The following is a 19,028-nucleotide window of genomic DNA, read 5'->3' as shown; positions in this document are numbered from 1 at the left end:
TTTCACTGTGATAGCGAACCAGTGACATCCTTTCAAAAAGACCTTCCAGGAAATGGGCAGAAAACATGAATAGACACTTCTCTAAAGAAGACACCCAGATGGCCAACAGGCACATGAAAAGATGCTCAACGTCGCTCCTCATCAGGGAAATACAAATCAAAACCACACTCAGATATCACCTCACACCAGTCAGAGTGGCCAAAATGAACAAATCAGGAGACTATAGATGCTGGAGAGGATGTGGAGAAACGGGAACCCTCTTGTACTGTTGGCGGGAATGCAAACTGGTGCAGCCACTCTGGAAAACAGTGTGGTGCCGCCTCAAAAAATTAAAAATAGACCTACCCTATGACCCAGCAATAGCACTGCTAGGAATTTACCCAAGGGATACAGGAGTACTGATGCCTAGGGGCACTTGGACCCCAATGTTTATAGCAGCACTCTCAATAATAGCCAAATTATGGAAAGAGCCTAAATGTCCATCAACTGATGAATGGATAAAGAAATTGTGGTTTATATATACAATGGAGTACTACGTGGCAATGAGAAAGAATGAAATATGGCCCTTTGTAGCAACGTGGATGGAACTGGAGAGTGTTATGCTAAGTGAAATAAGCCATACAGAGAAAGACAGATACCATATGTTTTCACTCTTATGTGGATCCTGAGAAACTTAACAGAAACCCATGGGGGAGGGAAAGGAAAAAAAAAAAGAGGTTAGAGTGGGAGAGAGCCAGAGCATAAGAGACTCTTAAAAACTGAGAACAAACTGAGGGTTGATGGGGGGTGGGAGGGAGGGGAGGGTAGGTGATGGGTATCGAGGAGGGCACCTTTTGGGATGAGCACTGGGTGTTGTATGGAAACCAATTTGACAATAAATTTCATATATTGAAAAAAAAAAGATCTATAAGAACTTGGGCATGTTGCATCACACACAAAAAAAAAACAAAAAACAAAAAACAAAAAACTTAAACATTTCCTTCATAATCACAGCATAAGGGTATTTCTACATTATTTTACATTGTAACAATAAATGTGTATTTACCTACATTAAGGGAAAAAACAGGAAATTATAATAATTAACTGAAGAAATCACCATCTGATTGGATGGGATAAAAGAATGTGAAACAATAGGACTTCTTCTCATAGTAATTTATAGGCTTTACAAATATCTTATCAAAATTCAAATAGAATTGTAGTTGGAACATGACAAGATTTTAATCTTCAACTAAAAGAATGAGTAATGTACAAAAGGAAAATACAGTTTTTAAAAAGAGGAGTAATGAAAGGAAATGACCTAGCAGATATTAAAATGTATTAGACAGCTGCAATAATTTAAAAGTGGGTCACTGTACAAAAATTAACAAATGGCGGGACAGGATACAAAACCCAGATACAGATCCTAGGATAAGAGCTCATCTATGACCTGGACTGGGGCCAGAATTCTGCCATTTATCCACTGTATGACCTAGAGTGGACTAGTTAACTTTTCTAAGCTTGAGTTACATCACTTATAAACAGAAGAAACAATGCAACCTACTTTATAAGGTGTTGTAGAAATGTAAGGATTGCACTTAGTGCAATACGTAGCCATAGAGGAAGCTCTCAAGAACTATGAGCTGCTATGATTATTACTATTATTATTGACATTATTATATGATCAAGGAAGTGTTGCAAATCAACAGTGATGAGATAGATCATTCAATTATATTTGGACATCTGCTCCTCTGGAATAAAATTTTAACAATAATTATTATATTCTTATTGTCACTGTCAATAATAATAATGTATAAAGCACAGTACTCAGTGCTTTACACACACAAATGCGTTTAATCACATTAATTCTAAGAGGTAGATACAATAATCACATCCCTTTTGCAAATGGGGAAACTAAGGCACAGAGCTGTTACGTAACTTGCCCATGGCTGGCAAGTAGCAGAGCCAAATATTGAAGCCTGACAGTCAGGCTTCAGAATCCATCATGCTTTTAACACCTACACTCTGCTCCCCAAGTTAGTGCCTTACTTTCTTTTAAAAAATTTTTTTTGGGGGGCCACCTGGGTGGCTCAGTCGATTAAGTGTCTGACTTTGGCTCAGGTCATGACCTCACGGTTTGTGAGTTCGAGCCCCGCGTCGGGCTCTGTGCTGACAGCCCAGAGCCTGGAGCCTGCTTCGGATTCTACGTCTCCCTCTCCCTCTGCCCCTCCCCTGCTCACGTTCTGACTCTGTCTTTCGATAATAAACGTTAAAAAACATTTTTTAATTAAAAAAAAATAAATTTTTTAATGTTTATTTAAAAAATATTTTTTAATGTTTTATTTATTTTTGAGACAGAGAGGGGCAGAGCATGAGCAGGGGAGGAACAGAGAGACAGGGAGACACAGAATCCAAAGCAGGCTCCGGGCTCTGGGCTGTCAGCACAGAGCCCGACGCGGGGCTCGAACTCACAGACCGCGAGATCATGACCTGAGCCGAAGTCAGACACTTAACCAACTGAGCCACCCAGGCACCCTGTTTTTAATGCTTATTTTTTAGAGAGATAGACAGAGTGTGGGGGGGGGGGGGTGGGGCAGAGAGAGAGGGAGACACAGAACCTGAAACAGGCTCCAGGCTCTGAGCTGTCAGCACAGAGCCCGATGCGGGGCTTGAACTCACAAACCGTGAAGTCATGACCTGAGCCAAAGTCAGACACTAACCGAATGAGCCACCCAGGCATCCCCTGCCTTACTTTCTACTATGATAAATCCCAAATGAATTACAGGGACAAATTACAATAAAGGCTTCATAAAAATGCTACAAATACATGGGTAAATATTTAGCTTCTCTTGAGGTGGACACTACCTTCCTAAACATAAATGCAGTAGAAAAAAGAGAAAAAAAAGAGCAATAGGTATTACTACAAAACGTGTTTTTAAACTTTACCTCAAAAACTTTGTAAGTAAAATTAAAACATACAAGAGTTAATGAAAAAAATACTTGTTAATCAATACAACAAATTATCAATGTCATTTTGTATAAAATTTGTTATGAATCAAAAAGTACAAAAAATTTAATAGAGAATATTAGCAAAGGCATGAACAGCTAATTACAAAAAAGAATACTAGTGGTTAACACATGAAAAATATTTCTCTCACTAGTAAATTATAGACATAAATGATTAAGGTTTAAAGGATAGAAGTATGTGAGCAGTAAGAAAATAATTTCATTTTCATATAACTATCAGAAGAAAATATAAGCAAGTTAAATATAAATGCTGCAAAAATTGAAAAATTTGTCCAGATCAAAATTACAATTTTTGTTTCATAATATACAATAAAATCAAATGACACTCAGAAAATACTTGCACAATAAGAAAATAACATAACAGTCCCTTCAAAATGGGCAGAGACACAATCAGACATTTCACTGGAGATGGGATATAAATATCTCTTAAATGTCTCAAAGGATGCCTTATAAGCTTCAATAAGTGAAATGAAAATCAAAATAATACATTATTGTTCCCATCAAATTATCCAAAATTATATAAAATATAATTATCCAGTGTTGGGAATTCAGGTACTTGCATATATAGTTGTAGGGATCTATAAACTGGTTCAGCTGTTGTATTTTTTTTAGGAAACACTGGAAACAAAACAATCCTATCCTCGGGGGAATCATTAAATTAACAATGGCACATCTACACTGTGCAATATACAGTAATACTATATACCAGTTAAAGAAGTTGTCTTCTGTCTGTGTGTTTACATGGAAAAATCTCTAAGACATCATTAAGTGGCTAAAGTTACTTCAAAAAAAATCGACTAAGCGTCTACCATACACCAGGTTTAAGTGCTACGGATCTATCAATGAACAAAACAGACAAAAAGTCCTTGCCTTTGCGGAGCTTATAACTACAGTGTAAAAGACGTACAATATTTGCGACCACTTTTATTTTTTAAAATCCCAAACCATGTGTGTGTGTATGTGCGCACACATGTGTTTGGGTGTGTGTGTATGCATGTATATGTACTCTAAAATGACAAGAGAGGTTATATCTATGGAAGTGAGTGGGATCGAGTGAGAGTCAAGCATATATCTACTTGTTCAGCACTATGTAATTTCTTCACAATGAAAATGTGTTCCTATATTTCTTATGTAACAAATGAACATTATAACTTCAAAATCAAACACTACATTGAAACTTACAAATGAGCTATGTAGTGCACACAAGGGAAGGCTTGAAGCAAAAAATAAAAAAAAAAACACTTCAGGAGCCATTTCTGCCTTTTTATTTATTTTTTATTTTTTTTTAAGTTTTTTTTTTGTTTATTTATTTTGAGAGAGAGAGAGAGAGCATGAGCAGGGGAGGGGCAAAGAGAGGGAGAGAGAGACAATCCCAAGCAGGCTCCACACTGACACTGCAGAGCCCGATGCAGGACTCGAACTCATGACTCATTAGATCATGACCCAAACCGAAATCAGGAGTCAGACGCTCAACAGACTAAGCCACCCAGGCACCCCTCTGCCTTTTTAGAGTTACAACTCTATGCTGACAAACTACTTAAAAAGTGTCTGTGGCCAAGGGACTAGATGATGATCTAACTGGTGAGGAATGGAAACGAGAGCAACCTGAAGCTGCAGCAGATGTGGGCGAGACACAGGAGCAGGAAGAGGTGCAGTGGGCGAGACACCAGGAGCAGGAAGAGGTGCAGTGGGCGAGACACCAGGAGCAGGAAGAGGTGCAGTGGGCGAGACACCAGGAGCAGGAAGGGGTGCAGTGGGTGAGACACCAAGAGCAGGAAGGGATGTGTGTAGGAGGGCAGGGCAACCAGTGTGCGTCCATCACAAGCCTGTATGTAGGAATAAAGTGGAAACTTCTCTGAGATGTGGAATAGAGATTAAAGAAGTAGAAATTAAAACAGTGAGAGCTACTTGTTGAGAACCTGGGAAATGATACAACCCCAATGTCCATAAATACTGAAATTAGTCATAGATGGAAAGACTCTAAGATGTCATTTATCTGTTAGTTCAGGGGAACATTCAGATCTGAAATTATGGTGGTTGATAAAATAATAGTGAGAGAAAACAAAATGTTTAAATGTTACAAAAATTCCAGAGAATTCAACTCACCCAGGCACTGAACTTACCTGGAATCAAACACATCATGCTTTGCAATAAAACAGGAGAAAGAGGAAATAAAGAGGCAGAGGGAGGAAAAGAAGGAAGCAGGGAGGAAAGGGGTAGCTGTGAGCTAGCTAGTAGGAGAGAGGAAGAAGCCCTTAGTTCTCCCAGGTACCCTTTTCCCTGGAAAAACAAAACCAGGCCTTTTCTGCCCCAAGAAAAAAACCATAGCTGATGGGCTGCCTGGGTTGCTCAGTCGGTTAAACGTCCAACATCAGCTCAGGTCATGATCGGGTTTGAGCCCCATGTAGGGCTCTGTGCTGACAGCTCAAAGCCTGTAACCTGCTTCGGATTCTGTGTCTCCCTCTCTCTCTGCCCCTTTCCTGTTCACTCTCTGTCTCTCAAAAATGAATAAATGTTAAAAAATAAATAAATAAATAAATAAATAAATAAATAAATAAATAAATAAATAAAATTCTTAAAAGACCACAGTTGAAATGCAGGGCTAGATTCTGTCCACTGAAGGCATTTTTCAAGGTAATTTTGAGTAGATAGGATTTGCTCCTCACTGATATTAAGCCCTATACCTTCAATTAAAATGCAACTTGGCCATAAAAATACAGTAAGCACCTCTGTGTATGTTCTGGAAAAAATGATGAGGCATACATTAAGTGCTATTCCAAATAGAAGTCGAGATTTTAAAAGATACAGAACAATTTAGAAGGCCATACATTTTGCTAAGTGTGGCTTTCACAGATTCCATCCTCTATTTTATTAAAATAAAGATTGTTGTATTTTATAAGCTGTTGATTGGCCTCTCTGGAGATATTTCCATGGAATTGAGGGAAAAAAGGAAACACGTTCTAACAGCTATTACAGTTTTTCATTGTTAATCAGTGCCATGAAGTGAACATTATTATTCCCCCCAAATATATATACATTGAAACTCTAATCTCTGATGGGATGGTATTAAGAGGTGGGGCCTTTGAGAGACAATCAGGGTTACATGAGGTCATGCAGGTGGAATCCCCACGATGGTATTAACACCCTTATAAAGAGAGGAGGAGAAGGACGCCTGAGTGGCTCAATCAGTTAACTACCCAATTCTTGATTTCAGCTCAGGTCATGATCTCACAGTTTGGTTCTGGTTTGTGAGATTCCAGCCTACTTGGGATATTCTCTCTCTCTCTCTCTCTCTCTCTCTCTCTCTCTCTCTCTCTCTCTCTCTCTCTCTCTCTCTCTCTCTCTCCCCCTGTCCCTCACCCGTGCACACCTCGGGCCACACTCTCTTAAAAATAAACTAAAAAAAAAAAAAAAGAGAGAGAGAGAGAGAGAAGAGGGGCACCTGACTGACTCAGTTAGTAGAACATGTGACTCTTGATCTCAGGGTCATGAGTTCAAGCCCCACATTGGGCCTGGGGTCTCCTTTGAAAATAAATACATACATACATAAGAGATGACACAGGATCTCTCCCTCTCTCTTTTCCTGCACCAAGGAAGGGCATGTGAGAATATAACCAGGAAGAGGGCCCTCACCCAGAACTCGACCACAATGGCACCCTGGTCTCAGACTTCTAGCTTCCAGAATCGTGAGAAATAAATGTCTGTTGTTTAAGTCACCCAATCTACAGTATTTTGTTACAGCAGCCCAAACTGACTGCCACAATCAGATTAATTTATACAAACCTAAGTTCATTCTATTCAGGATCAATCAGATTTAGATTAAGAAACAATTTAAGTAATAAATAAAAATGACAGTGAATGGATTTAAGTAATGTGATTTGCCACAACTGAGACTGAGATTCTTGACGCAATTTACAAACTATTAGAAGCAGTGGTTTAACAGTGTAATTAAGAGAACAAAGATTAGAATCAAATTGCCTGGATTTGAATCCTGATGCTGTCATGTATAAACTGTAAGACTGGACACATTACTAGGCTTATCCATGCCTCAGTTTCCTTATCTGTAAAACTGAGATACTAAGGGCACCTATCTCACAGGTCTTGGGAGGAGTTAATGAGTTAATGTATGAAGTACCTGAAACACTGTAAGTAATCAATGTTAATTGTTAGGATGTCTATAGAACCGATGGGAGTGGACAGCCATTCGTCCCTTTATCCATTTATTTTTATTTTTATTTTTTTAAGTAAATACTTGATAAAAACTTTCTTCTTGGTAAGTTTTGAAAATGCAAATTCCCAAATCTAAAGATGGATTTATGGCTCCACACCATATTTGTCTGTCTGACTCTTGGTTCTCTCTCTCTCTACCTCTCCTCCCCCAACTTCTTCCCTTTCTTGAGGGGGTAAGACTGGAGAGAAGACTAGATGAGACAGAACAAGAATGAGGAAAAAGGGAGTTTGTGTATTATCACTTAAAAGTGTTCAGTGTTTCCTTTTTTTTCCTCATGATGTATTATCTGTGTGCTACAAACTTTAGAGAAACAGATAAATTCCCAAGAAGCAATCCTAAAAAAAAAACAAAAACAGCAACTAATCACAAGATTTTAATGGTACCATGCAGAAGAATAGCACCACTTTATGTCAATAACAGAAGGTATTAGTCTTTTCTCCAAACAGAATAAAGAAAATATCTTTTAAAGCTCCAATGGTCCAATTTATAAATTCTTAGTTTAATAAACCATTAAAGTACATCAGCATACTGTATAGCTAAACTCCAGATAAAGTCTTATTATAGTAAGCCATTTTTTAAAAAAGGAAAGAAAAAGAAAAAATCTACAAGTGGCCAAGGTGTAGTGACTTGAATCCAGTTTCCCAAAATTCACTTCCATCTGGAACCACAGAATGTGACTCTATTTGGAAATAGGATCTTTGTAGATGTAATTAGTTAAGATGAGGTCATACTGAATTAGAGTGGGCTCCGCATCCAATGACTGGCGTCCGCACAGAAGCAGACGCATACAGAGCATGAGCAGCCATGAAAAGTGGAGGTGCAGATTAGAGTCAAGCTGCCACAAGCCAAGGAATGCAGAGCCATGAACAGCCAGAAAGAGGCAAGAAAGGTGCCTACCTAGAACTTTCACAGGGAATATGACCTAAAGACACTTTCATTTCAGACTTGTAGCCCTCCAGAACTGTGAGAGAATGTATTTCTCTTATTTTAAGCCACTCTGTGGTACTTTGTTATGACAGCCCCAGGAAACTAACACATCACAGAAAATGGCAGTCTCAGAATTCATTTATAAACTTGAAGATTTAAATGTCACACTAAGTGGCAACAAACAATGCTGTATTCTCCTAACAGGAAAGAAACACAGCTAGGAACAACAGATCTCATTTTACACATATGATACATGCGAAAGCAGTTGTGATATATGCATGTATTGGCATAACAAATTATATTCCCACTGACTTGAATTGCACAATTTTAAAAATGTTTCCTAAAATGCAATCCAGTATACTTAGTAAAAATCACATTAATATTTCTTTGCTGACAGGGGCATCTATGTAATGCATAATGAATACAGGTACGCATCATACATTCTTAAAGGTATATATTCTACCTTCCTACAAATATTTGATAATTTTTAATTATTCAGTTATTTCTATAAAAACAACAACAACAAAGCACTAGTTATAGCATTGACAGAGTTTTCACTAAAACTGGCCACCCTGAAGATCAATAGAGAGGTAGAACAAAAATTCAATTCTTCCTACAAATGTTTTTTTAGTACTTTTAATGACAATTTGATAAAGAAGTGTTGACTGGTTTAAAAAATTATAATATCTATTTAAAAATACATTTAACTGCTTATTAGAATATTGGGGTAGGGAGTTTTTTCTTTGTTCTGTACTCAGAAATCTATCCTCAAAAATTAATCCGTGAATCGTTACTGGATATACAGAATTCATTGTTGTTTTGTAGCAGTCTTCCCACTTCCAAGGGAGGAAAAGGATCAATTAGAAAATAAAAACAATTATTTTACTATCTTTCTTGAAGACTAACAAAATAATATAGATATACAACAACAACCATTATAATAGCAAGCACTTTATATAGGACTTATTATCAGCCAGGCCCTGTTGTAGGTACTTAACTTGTATTATCTCATTTAATACTTACAAAAATTTCATGAAGCAGTTACCATTTTTTATCAGCTTCTTTAGATACCTAAGGAACAGGAAATTAAATAATTTGCTCCTGGCCACACAGTAGCTTCTCAGAGCTCCAGCTCTGAAAAACCACTGCACTTTACCACCTCTCATCTTAATATAGTTCACAGAAATGTATTTTCAAAAGAAAGGAAGAGGAAGGTGAAGTGGGGGGAGAAAGTCAAAGGATGAACTGGAAAAAAAATCATTAATCAGTAAATGAACCATAGGGTTTTAATAATGCGGTATTAACCATTTTATATTCCTTTAAGAAGACAACATACATTAAGAATCCTATTATCCAAATTAAACTTTTGTGAAGACAAACAATGCTCAACAAGCACCTGTAGCCATCATCTCTGATACACAACCTCCAGGGTCTATTTTCTCTTCTTCCAACAACAGCTCTTTGAGGTGAAGAGCCCACACCCAGAAGAAGGTGAAGAAGCCCAGGTGGTCTGGCCTAAGGCAATCAGTACACCTCATTCTCTGGCCATAGTGACTGGCTCAGGAATAAGCACAGATCCAAGCCTATTCACTCAGAGTGAACCTCAGGAGTTTTTTTGAAACCTCCGGGAGGAAGATTAATTTATTTCTGCTGGATTCAAAGTAGGAAGGAAATCCCCCAGGGGCTGACAGCTGTTATGTTGCAGTCCTTTGGACTCTAAGAGTAGAGCCAACAGCAAAGAAGCAGAACCAAAAAATGGAAAGAGTTCATCTAGTTCATTCTGATACTGTTTGAACCATGGGTTAAAGAGTACTTAACTTTATTTCTGAAATATTCAAACATGTAAACGAATTAATTCACTTTTTTCCCAAGGTCGTGTAAGTTAATTTTTTCTGAAATTTACACCTGAAAGAATCCTGATATAGATAATAGTACCTGGGAAGTCAGGTGAGGGTGGGAGTTGAGCAGCAGACCCAGAAAGGTAGAATAAGCTGAATGGAGGGATGAGGAGGAGGGGCTGTGCAGCGCCCTCTACTGTAGCCTAAGAGTTATCAATCTTTCTTAACCATTATAAAATAGCTGAGTAAACTCTCACCTCTTGTAACATTGGTCTCAAACCATGTACTCATGGCAGCTGAATAACTAGGGGACTTAGTAGGCAAATTTCAGGATGTTGGGGTGTGTGGGTAATTTTTTGAGACCTGTAGAGGGTATGTCGATAATTTTTTGAGACTTACAGAAAAGAAGCTAGCTTTCAAGAAAGTAGGGAGGGATGAGATCATCATCTGTTCTGAGGAGAAAGGTCTTTTCTGCTTGTGGCCAACAATTCAAGAAGTTTGCGAATCCAGTTATCCAGAGCCTTGTAGGTTTGGGAAAGCTAAATTTCATACTCCAATCTAAAGCAATAGAAGGCACAATGGTGGAAAACAAAACAATAAGCCCAGGACCAGAAGGTGCCCTGACATGCAAGCCCCTGTAAGTAGCTGCCTTGCTTCCTGCCTAAGGAAAAATTCCTTCTAATTGTACAATCACAGTTGGGTGCAGTCTGGACCAATGAGCATGTCAGCTGTGCCTTCCTGTCCCAGATTCTTATAACTAAAGGAATGGATTAACAATCATGTGATCCTCCTGGCTTCAATATATCCTAGACCTTAAATCTGGGAAATTTCGTCTCCATTTCTCTTCAGCTGCCCACACCCTCTGAAGACAAACAATGCTCTACAAATATCTGTAGTTATCATTTGTCCTTCCCTTCTTCCAGTGTCTGTTCTTTCTTATTCCAATAACATCTCTGACTTTCTTTCAGGTGCCATTCTCTTGCCCACCTTGAGATACAGCATGCCACTCACAGACTTCAACCATCAACCTACCACCTTTTCCCCTTAATCCTGGTGTGTTAGTCCTCCCTTATCTGAGGTTTCACTTTCTGTGGTTTCAGTTAACCGATGTCCACTGCAGCCCAGAAGCAGATGACCCTCCTGACTTATCATCACAAGGTCAGTAGCCAAACGCTATGCCACAATGCCTGTGTTGTTCACCACACTTCATCTTATCACGTAGGCATTTTATCATCTCCCATCGTCACAAGAAGGATGAGTACAATAAGATATTTTGAGAGAGGTCACACTCACATAACTTTTATTACAGTATATTGCCATAATGGTTCCATTTTATTATTAGTTTATTATTGTTAATCTCTTGCTATGACTAATTTATAAATTAAGTTTTATCACAGGTATGTATGTATGTACACATGTATGTATAGAAAAAGACACATATGTAGGGCTTGGTACTATCCACAATTTTAGGCATTCACTGGGGGTCTTAGAATGTATCCCCCATAGATAAAAGGGGACTACTGTACACATTTTCTCCAATTTCAGTAAACCTCCTCCCCCCCAACCCCCAAGTGCTCTGGCTTGCCCATCTCCTTTCAATTTTCAGTCAACACCATCTCTCCTCTTTTCTTTATCCTGGGCACAAGTTCAGATTATATTTTTCTGTTTCCCCTGCAGTTAGGTGAGGCCAAATGACTGAGTTCTGGTCAATCAATGGAATGGAAATGTAAACAAATGTGTGACATTTTCAGGCTGGTCCTTAAAAACTTCCCTCACTCAGGCTTCTTTCTCTTTCCCATCTGTTAGAAGGATAAAGAAGATTCTAAAGTCCATGACTGACCATGTAAACCAGGGATAGATGCCCCTTACTCTCACCACCAGCATCTCAATGACCTTCAGTGGATTGTTACAGCAGAGTCAATTAAACTGTTACTGTATTAAGCTACTGAAACTCTGGGGTTGTTTGTTACTTGGTTGACTTGTCCTAATACATCAATCAAAACTATTCATATGAGATTATACAATCTTTTATTTCAACCTGTCTTTTCAAAATTGTAACCCTTCTGTTCTCTTGACTTTATTTGCTGCCTTCCTGGAAAAACAAACTCAGCTCAGGATATCAATTCCATTGTCTGCTTTCTAAGCTTTATGCTACCTTCTAGCTATAAGGTAGAAGAGTAATTCATAAGACCAAAAGAACTGGTACTACCTCAGGTGATCCCCAACACTACCAGTCCACCTATTTTGACAACCTCCCCTATGTTTCTTGAGCTCTAGGAAACATCTAATACTAATCAGCATTCCCTCCTTGAAACCTTCTCTTTCATTGGCTCTCATTGTACTGCTCTCCAAGTTTTCCTACCTCTTTCATTTCTTAGACTGCTTTTCAGTTCCTCATTCTTCCCTAACTCTTATTTCTCCATTACCCTTTAAATCCCTTATGTTCTTCTGTTTTTATCCATTGGAGACAACCTCATTTACTCCCATGACTTCCATGACTACCATGTACATACATTGACAGCTATAAAACATATCTCCAGTCTAGACAAGTCTTGAACCTCAACCCTCCTGATATTTCCAATAGGCACAAAAAATGTATCTGGCTGAAGTCACCACCTTCTCCCATCTCCCCTGAAATCTGCTTTTCCTTCGCCTGCACCCCCTTGGTCAATGGATCCCCTTAGCCATAGCCTGGAAAGATGACTCCCTCCTTCCAGCTCCACAACTATTTATAACTCTTCCCATCCTCTAAATATAATTTGGATCTGTCACTTCCACATACCCGTTGCTACCAACATTTGTATTTTCTTACCTGAATTATTTCAAAAACATCTCCACCAATTTCCAAACCTCTAGTTTTACTCCTCCAAATCATCCCATACGGCTGACACACAGATCGTTCTACCATACAAGTTAGATGACATCCCTTTCCTACTGGATATCTCAATGGCTCCCTACTATCTTTGGAATAAATAATTCTCCATCTCTTCTCAACTCTAGACACTTTTATCAAACGTCCCTCTGGACATTTTTACTCCTGTCTCCCACAGTGACTCATATTCAATATATCTACCCTTCCTAACGCTGAATCCAAATCTGAGTTTCTTACCATATTTCTTTCTCCATGAACAGCATCTCCATTCATCTGTGCCTAAATCAGATATCTAAACATCATTGGGGATCATCCCCGGCCCTCTCCTCAACATCCAATTCATCGTAAATCCTTTAGACTCTTCCTGTTTATTATGTCCTGAATTCATCAGCTTCTCCTCAAACCCATCACACATAGCTTAGCCCAGATCACCATCATCTCTTGTCTGCAACAGCCTTCTAACTAGTCTTTTTCTAATCTCATCCTCTCTTCAAAACCTTTCACATGTAGGCAGAATAATCTTTCTAAGATGTTATGATTGTGCTTAAAACCTTACAATGATACTCCACGGCTTTCAGCAACACACACACACACAAAATAGCTGTAATGGAGCTTAGTTCCTAGTGAAGGAATATGAAAAAATAAATAAGATAACAAGATAATAGATGATGTCAACAAGGAGGGGCGGGATGGTGATTTTAGATCTTCGTGCTCAGGGCCAGCCTATTCCAGAAGTGATATTTCAGTGAGACCTGAAGGATCAGAAGGAGCTAACCTTGAAAGAGGAGGCCAACTTCAATTTGCTTACTTACCATCATCCCCACTGGGCTGTGAGCTCCATGAGGATAGGACCCATGATTTATTCATCATTCTATTCTAAACATCTACCACAGGTTTGGGTACTCTTAAGTTTTGGATACATATTTGATGAGTGAAGGGATGAATGAAGGTTACAGTTAAATTACTGGGCAGTGCAACTTTAGGCTAATTGTGTGCTCACATTTTTTTGTACATATGTTGACATCAACTTGTGGAACTTCCAAGATGACAAATTTCTAGGAAGCCAAAAACTAATGGGATTGACTTTAAAGAGGAGTTTTACTTTCCTTAAATCCTTCTAAAATATTTCAGAGCAGATTCTGCACATTAGAATCTTTTACAACCAGGAGCCTGAAGGGAATATCAGAATGGATAAACACTTGCTAGGATAGCACAGGATATTTCAGCCCCATCAACTCCAGGATCAGTTAACAGTCTGGGCTCTAATGGCCCCTGACTTTGAGCTTTTTGATAGGCCAAAACTTTTTGTAGAAACTGAAATCAACCTCAGACATTCAGATTCATAAAGAAATGATTTCAAGTAATTATGGTTCATTTCTGCTCAGCAGCTAAAAACAATAAAAGATTCTCTAAAATATACTATACTGCATTCAATGACTGAATTTGATCCTGATATATAAGATATACAGGTTCATAACACTTTACTTGCAAAGTAAAAGGTTTTTCTTTTAAAACAAACAAAACAAAAATGAAGCAGCGAAACCTAACCTGACAGAAAAATATGTTTATCTTTCATTTAATCTACTTAGTGGGACTATGCATTTGTTTTACTGTAGAACCGTGATGTGTTTAATTAAAGGGTGCTGTCTCTGACCCCACAGGGATATTGAGTAATATAGGAAATATGCAATATACTTTTTTTTCTAAACTCCAAAAAGTTCTGGCATTAAAGGTACATCTGACCGTAAGGATTTTGGGTAGGGATCTGTATTCTATTATAACACTCACTCAATTCTATTTTCTTGAATTTTAAAACTTCCATAACGTATGGGCTTTTAAGTACTCAGGGAAAGTAAGTCACAGAAACACAATTAGCATTATTTTAGCATTTGGAAGCAATCTATAATTGAAACCTGTTTGGAGTTTCCTTTCAGATCTGATTTAAAATATGCATTTATGCCACTATACTCTCGCTTTTCCAATAAGTATAAACTTCTACGAGCTAGCGCTTCTGACCATGAGGAAGGTTTTATGGATAAATCCTTTATACCACACATCTAGCCTTAATCTGGGCATTGCAAGCTTCAGAATAATTTGCCACAGCTTCTAATTTTCCCAAGTGTTTAATTGTTCTCATTTTATAACTTTTGTAATTTTCTTAGATTTTATATTTTTTCTCCCTGAAGTTTCAAGAACAGTACCTACCTGCTAACAGCAAGGTTTATACTGTTTGCAGGCATACACCCAGTATCCAGCTGCAAACCTCATTAGGTAAATTATTTCTGATTCTCATCAGAATCAATCATCCTACAGAAATGTTTTCTATTTTTCCCATCACACAACTGAGCAAACTTGGGTTCAGTTTGTCCCAGGCCACATGGCTACTAAGTGACAGAGCAGAATTTAAACCCTGGAATGTCTAGTTCCAAAGTTTGTTTCTTCCAAAACATCATGAGGCAAATAATTGGCCCACGCTCCAATCTCAGTCTCAACTTGAGCACAATTGGAAGAAAGACTTTAAAGCTGCTTCATCCATGGTAGAAATAAGAGTGTAATTTTTTTGGTCTTTTTTTAATGTCTACGCCAGAAATTTGACAGTATCTTTACACTTCCATAAAATGAAGATACAATATCTGGTTTTAAAAGATTCAACTTTAAAGCCATGTAAGATAGGAATTGATGTAATTTTGGTTTTGTTTTATTTTTTTAAATAAATCCAAATAATTATAATTAAGTTGACTTATAACAAATACATCGAAAACCAGGGGTTTAATACCCACCTTTTACAAGCACCAACTACATTTATTGGAAACATTATCATACAAGTTGTAGAGAAAGGCTTACACCTTGTAACAACAGAGCATAAAGGGACAGAGATGAAGATCATTAATGATTTTAATTATTTTAAGGCCCATTAAAATTAGAGAAATAATCAAAGCACCCACAATGTTAAGGGTTTATTATTACAGCATTTTAGAGTTTACTAGTTCATACCTTTCAATCACAGCAAGTTATTAGCAGTGAAGGGATGAACCCTCTTAAGAGGATTTTTATATCAATGATAGAGTGTTACGGACAAGACAACCTAAGTTAAAAAAAAAATTAGTAGCAAGCGCTAGTTGAGTTAATCAGTTAAAGACAAACTCTGCCCTTGGGAAGCTAAATGAAAAAGCAACAGTAAAGCTTACAGAACTTAGCTCGTACAATTTGCCTTGAAGGCGGAAGATTGGTTCCCTGAAATAGCAAAGAATTATATGCTTTAGTTCAGAAAAAAGTTTGTAAAATAAAGTCTGTTATTACCTCTTCTCCTTTCAAAACAATGGAAAAACTTCTAGAGCAGAGGTTTCAATTTGTTCAATAATTGTACCTCTGAATTAAAAAAAAAACCTATAAAATCATCATTGTTTTGACTTGAAAAGAAATAACAATGCAAATATTCATTATCACATAAAACATAAAAGAAACAGCAAACTGTCAGAGTTAATGCAATCTCTGCAGAGCGCTATTAGTCAGAGACAGCTGGTCAGCCCAAAACACAAAAACTCAAAAGATCAGATCTTCTTAGGAATTAACATCTTCATTAACCAACAAAAATTTGGTATGGCAGCGATAAATCCAACAACTGCCTTCTTTTATGAGCTGTCCCTTCACTGTTACCAAGCTGTGCAAATGTGTGAACTAGTCAGCAGCATCAGAAGCTCATGCAACTACTCACCATATTTTAACCTTGAACTGACTCACAGATTCAATGTTAAATCAAATTTAGGGGTAACATAAGCAAGCAAAGTAAGACACAAGGAGTCAATTTTGAAAAGCAGAGCAAGTAGCAGAAAAGTTATTTAAAATAAATCAATAAAGTTAAGTGCATAAGGTAGCAAAAAAAAAAAAATGCAACACACTCCAAAAACCTTAAAAGCAAAAACAAAACAAAACAAAAAGCTGCATTTTCAGCAAGATTTGCACATGATTAATTTGCATTAAAAAGCAGTCAATCAAGCGACTGAGTTCAAACTTTGGGGAGAGTGCATGCACCGATTATTTTAAAAATTCCTACCTGATTTCCAATTGTGTTTTTCTTGTGAACCTGACTGCTCCTCTGCTGAGCACTAAGAAAAGCAAAGGAGAAGAGCACTGAAGAAACTTTGGGAACAACTAACAGATATTAAAATATATACAGGCTTTCAAAATATATCAACAACTGAAGCAGAGCAAATACCAAAACTCCAGGAAGGAAATTCTGGAAGCAGTTTAATTCTGGAAGCAAAACCAACTAAGGGGAATTAGTACCAATTAACAAGCCCAAAACAAAAACATAACACCACAGGATAAAAAGCTGTATTGCTACATCAGTGACAGGAGTTTGTGCAAGTATTTGTGATGTCCTAGTATGTATACAGAATAGTTGTACTGAAAATTAACAGTTAACACTTATTAAATATACATATCAAATAAATGTCATGTTCTAAGTGCTTTGTAGGTATTAGTGATTTTGATTTAAATTTCAATTTTAACCCATGAGATAGTTACTATTATTTTTCTCATTTTACAGATGGAGAAAATGAGTCACAGAGAAGCAAAGTGGCTTTCCCAAAGTCACTGAGCTAATAAGTACCAATTAGTCTGATTCCAGATCCCAAACTCTCTGTGAAATTACCCAAACTCAATGCTTTGAATTCTACATTCTGACAACTCCTACAGTGATCTCTAGCTTGGACCTTTCTCCCCAGCTCCAGACACATAAATGTTTTTGACAACTCACGCTTTCCACTTGATGTCTAATGCACATCTCAAACTTAATGTGCCAAGACTGAACTTATGATCTCTTCCCTAAAACCTGCTCCACCACAGTTTTCCCCTCCTCAATTAGTGGCAATTCCATATTTCCAAGTGCTTAAGCCAAAATCCTTGATTCTTCTCTCTCTCGCACTCCATATCCAATCACGAGCATATGCTATTGACTCTAGTTTTTAATATGTATTTAAAATTCAACAGTGTATTAAAATTCAACAGCTTGGGGTGCCTGGGTGGCTCAGGTGGTGGAGCATGAGACTCTTGATCTTGGAGTTATAGGTTGAAACCGCATGTTGGATGTAGAGATTACTTAAAAACAAAAGTCTTTTAAAAAGAAATAAAATAAAATTCAACATCTTTTTACCACCTTCATTGCTAGCACATTGGTCCAAGCCACTGTCATCTCTTACTTGTGTGGTTGTGATCACTTACTCGGGTCTCTGTTTCCACACTTGTCCTCCTAACATTGATTCTCAACACAGAGGCCAGAGTGAGTGATCCTTTTATTTTATTTTATTTTTTAATTTTTTTTTCAACGTTTATTTATTTTTGGGACAGAGAGAGACAGAGCATGAATGGGGGAGGGGCAGAGAGAGAGGGAGACACAGAATCGGAAACAGGCTCCAGGCTCTGAGCCATCAGCCCAGAGCCCGATGCGGGGCTCAAACTCACGGACCGCGAGATCGTGACCTGGCTGAAGTCGGACGCTTAACCGACTGCGCCACCCAGGCGCCCCAAGTGATCCTTTTAAAAAGGGGATCTTTGCCACTCTTCCGCTTAAAACATTCTATACTACTATGCAATACCATTCTACTCAGGGTAAAAGTCCTTACAATGGTACAGGCCCTACTCAATTGACCCCCACCCTCTGCCTCTTTGAATCATCAACTCTCCCCACCTTGTTCACTGGAGAGGTCCAGCCACACTGACTCCGTTCTTTTTTTCGAGCCCACCAAGTATACTCCCACCTGAAGCCTTGATATGCTTCCCCCATACATCTGCATGGCTCTTGATAGCACCTCCTTCAAGTCTTTGTTCAAATTTATCTTTTCAGTGAGACCTACTATGATCACCCTATTCAAAATTGCATGCCTCCCTCCTCCAGGACTCTCATCCTCTTTATACTGTTCTATTTTTCTTTATGGCACTTTTCACCTTCAAACATACTATATAGTTTACTGATTTGTGTGTCTATTTTCTGTGTTCTTCCATTAGAATGTAAGCTCCTTGTAAGCAGAAGGTTTGCCTGTTCCATATCCCCAGTGCCTAGAAACTACTTTGGCTTCAACAAATATCTGCTGAATGAAAAGTCCAATGAGACTGATATCATTATAACATGAGCAAAGAGGCGTTAAGAGCCTGATAT

At 38.0% G+C, this 19,028-nt stretch overlaps 1 protein-coding gene across 4 annotated transcripts in view; it reads right to left on the bottom strand.

Moving 5' to 3' along the window:
• The window catches only part of DNM3 (dynamin 3), a 551,444-nt gene that overhangs the window by 281,301 nt on the left and 251,115 nt on the right, over nucleotides 1–19,028 (bottom strand). For 2 of the 4 annotated variants that reach the window (XM_030302287.1, XM_030302289.1), the window contains exons 13-14: nucleotides 16,926–16,977; nucleotides 16,076–16,105 (exon numbers count right to left, since the gene is read on the bottom strand). In XM_030302287.1, coding sequence (XP_030158147.1) covers nucleotides 16,076–16,105; nucleotides 16,926–16,977 — 82 coding nt within the window. The remainder of the gene's footprint in view (nucleotides 1–16,075; nucleotides 16,106–16,925; nucleotides 16,978–19,028) is intronic. The other 2 variants (XM_030302290.1, XM_030302291.1) reach the window with 1 other exon arrangement.

The sequence above is a fragment of the Lynx canadensis genome, chromosome F1, assembly GCF_007474595.2.
Source record: "Lynx canadensis isolate LIC74 chromosome F1, mLynCan4.pri.v2, whole genome shotgun sequence".
Classification (NCBI taxonomy): domain Eukaryota; kingdom Metazoa; phylum Chordata; class Mammalia; order Carnivora; family Felidae; genus Lynx; species Lynx canadensis.
This window is presented reverse-complemented; position numbering and strand designations above follow the sequence as displayed.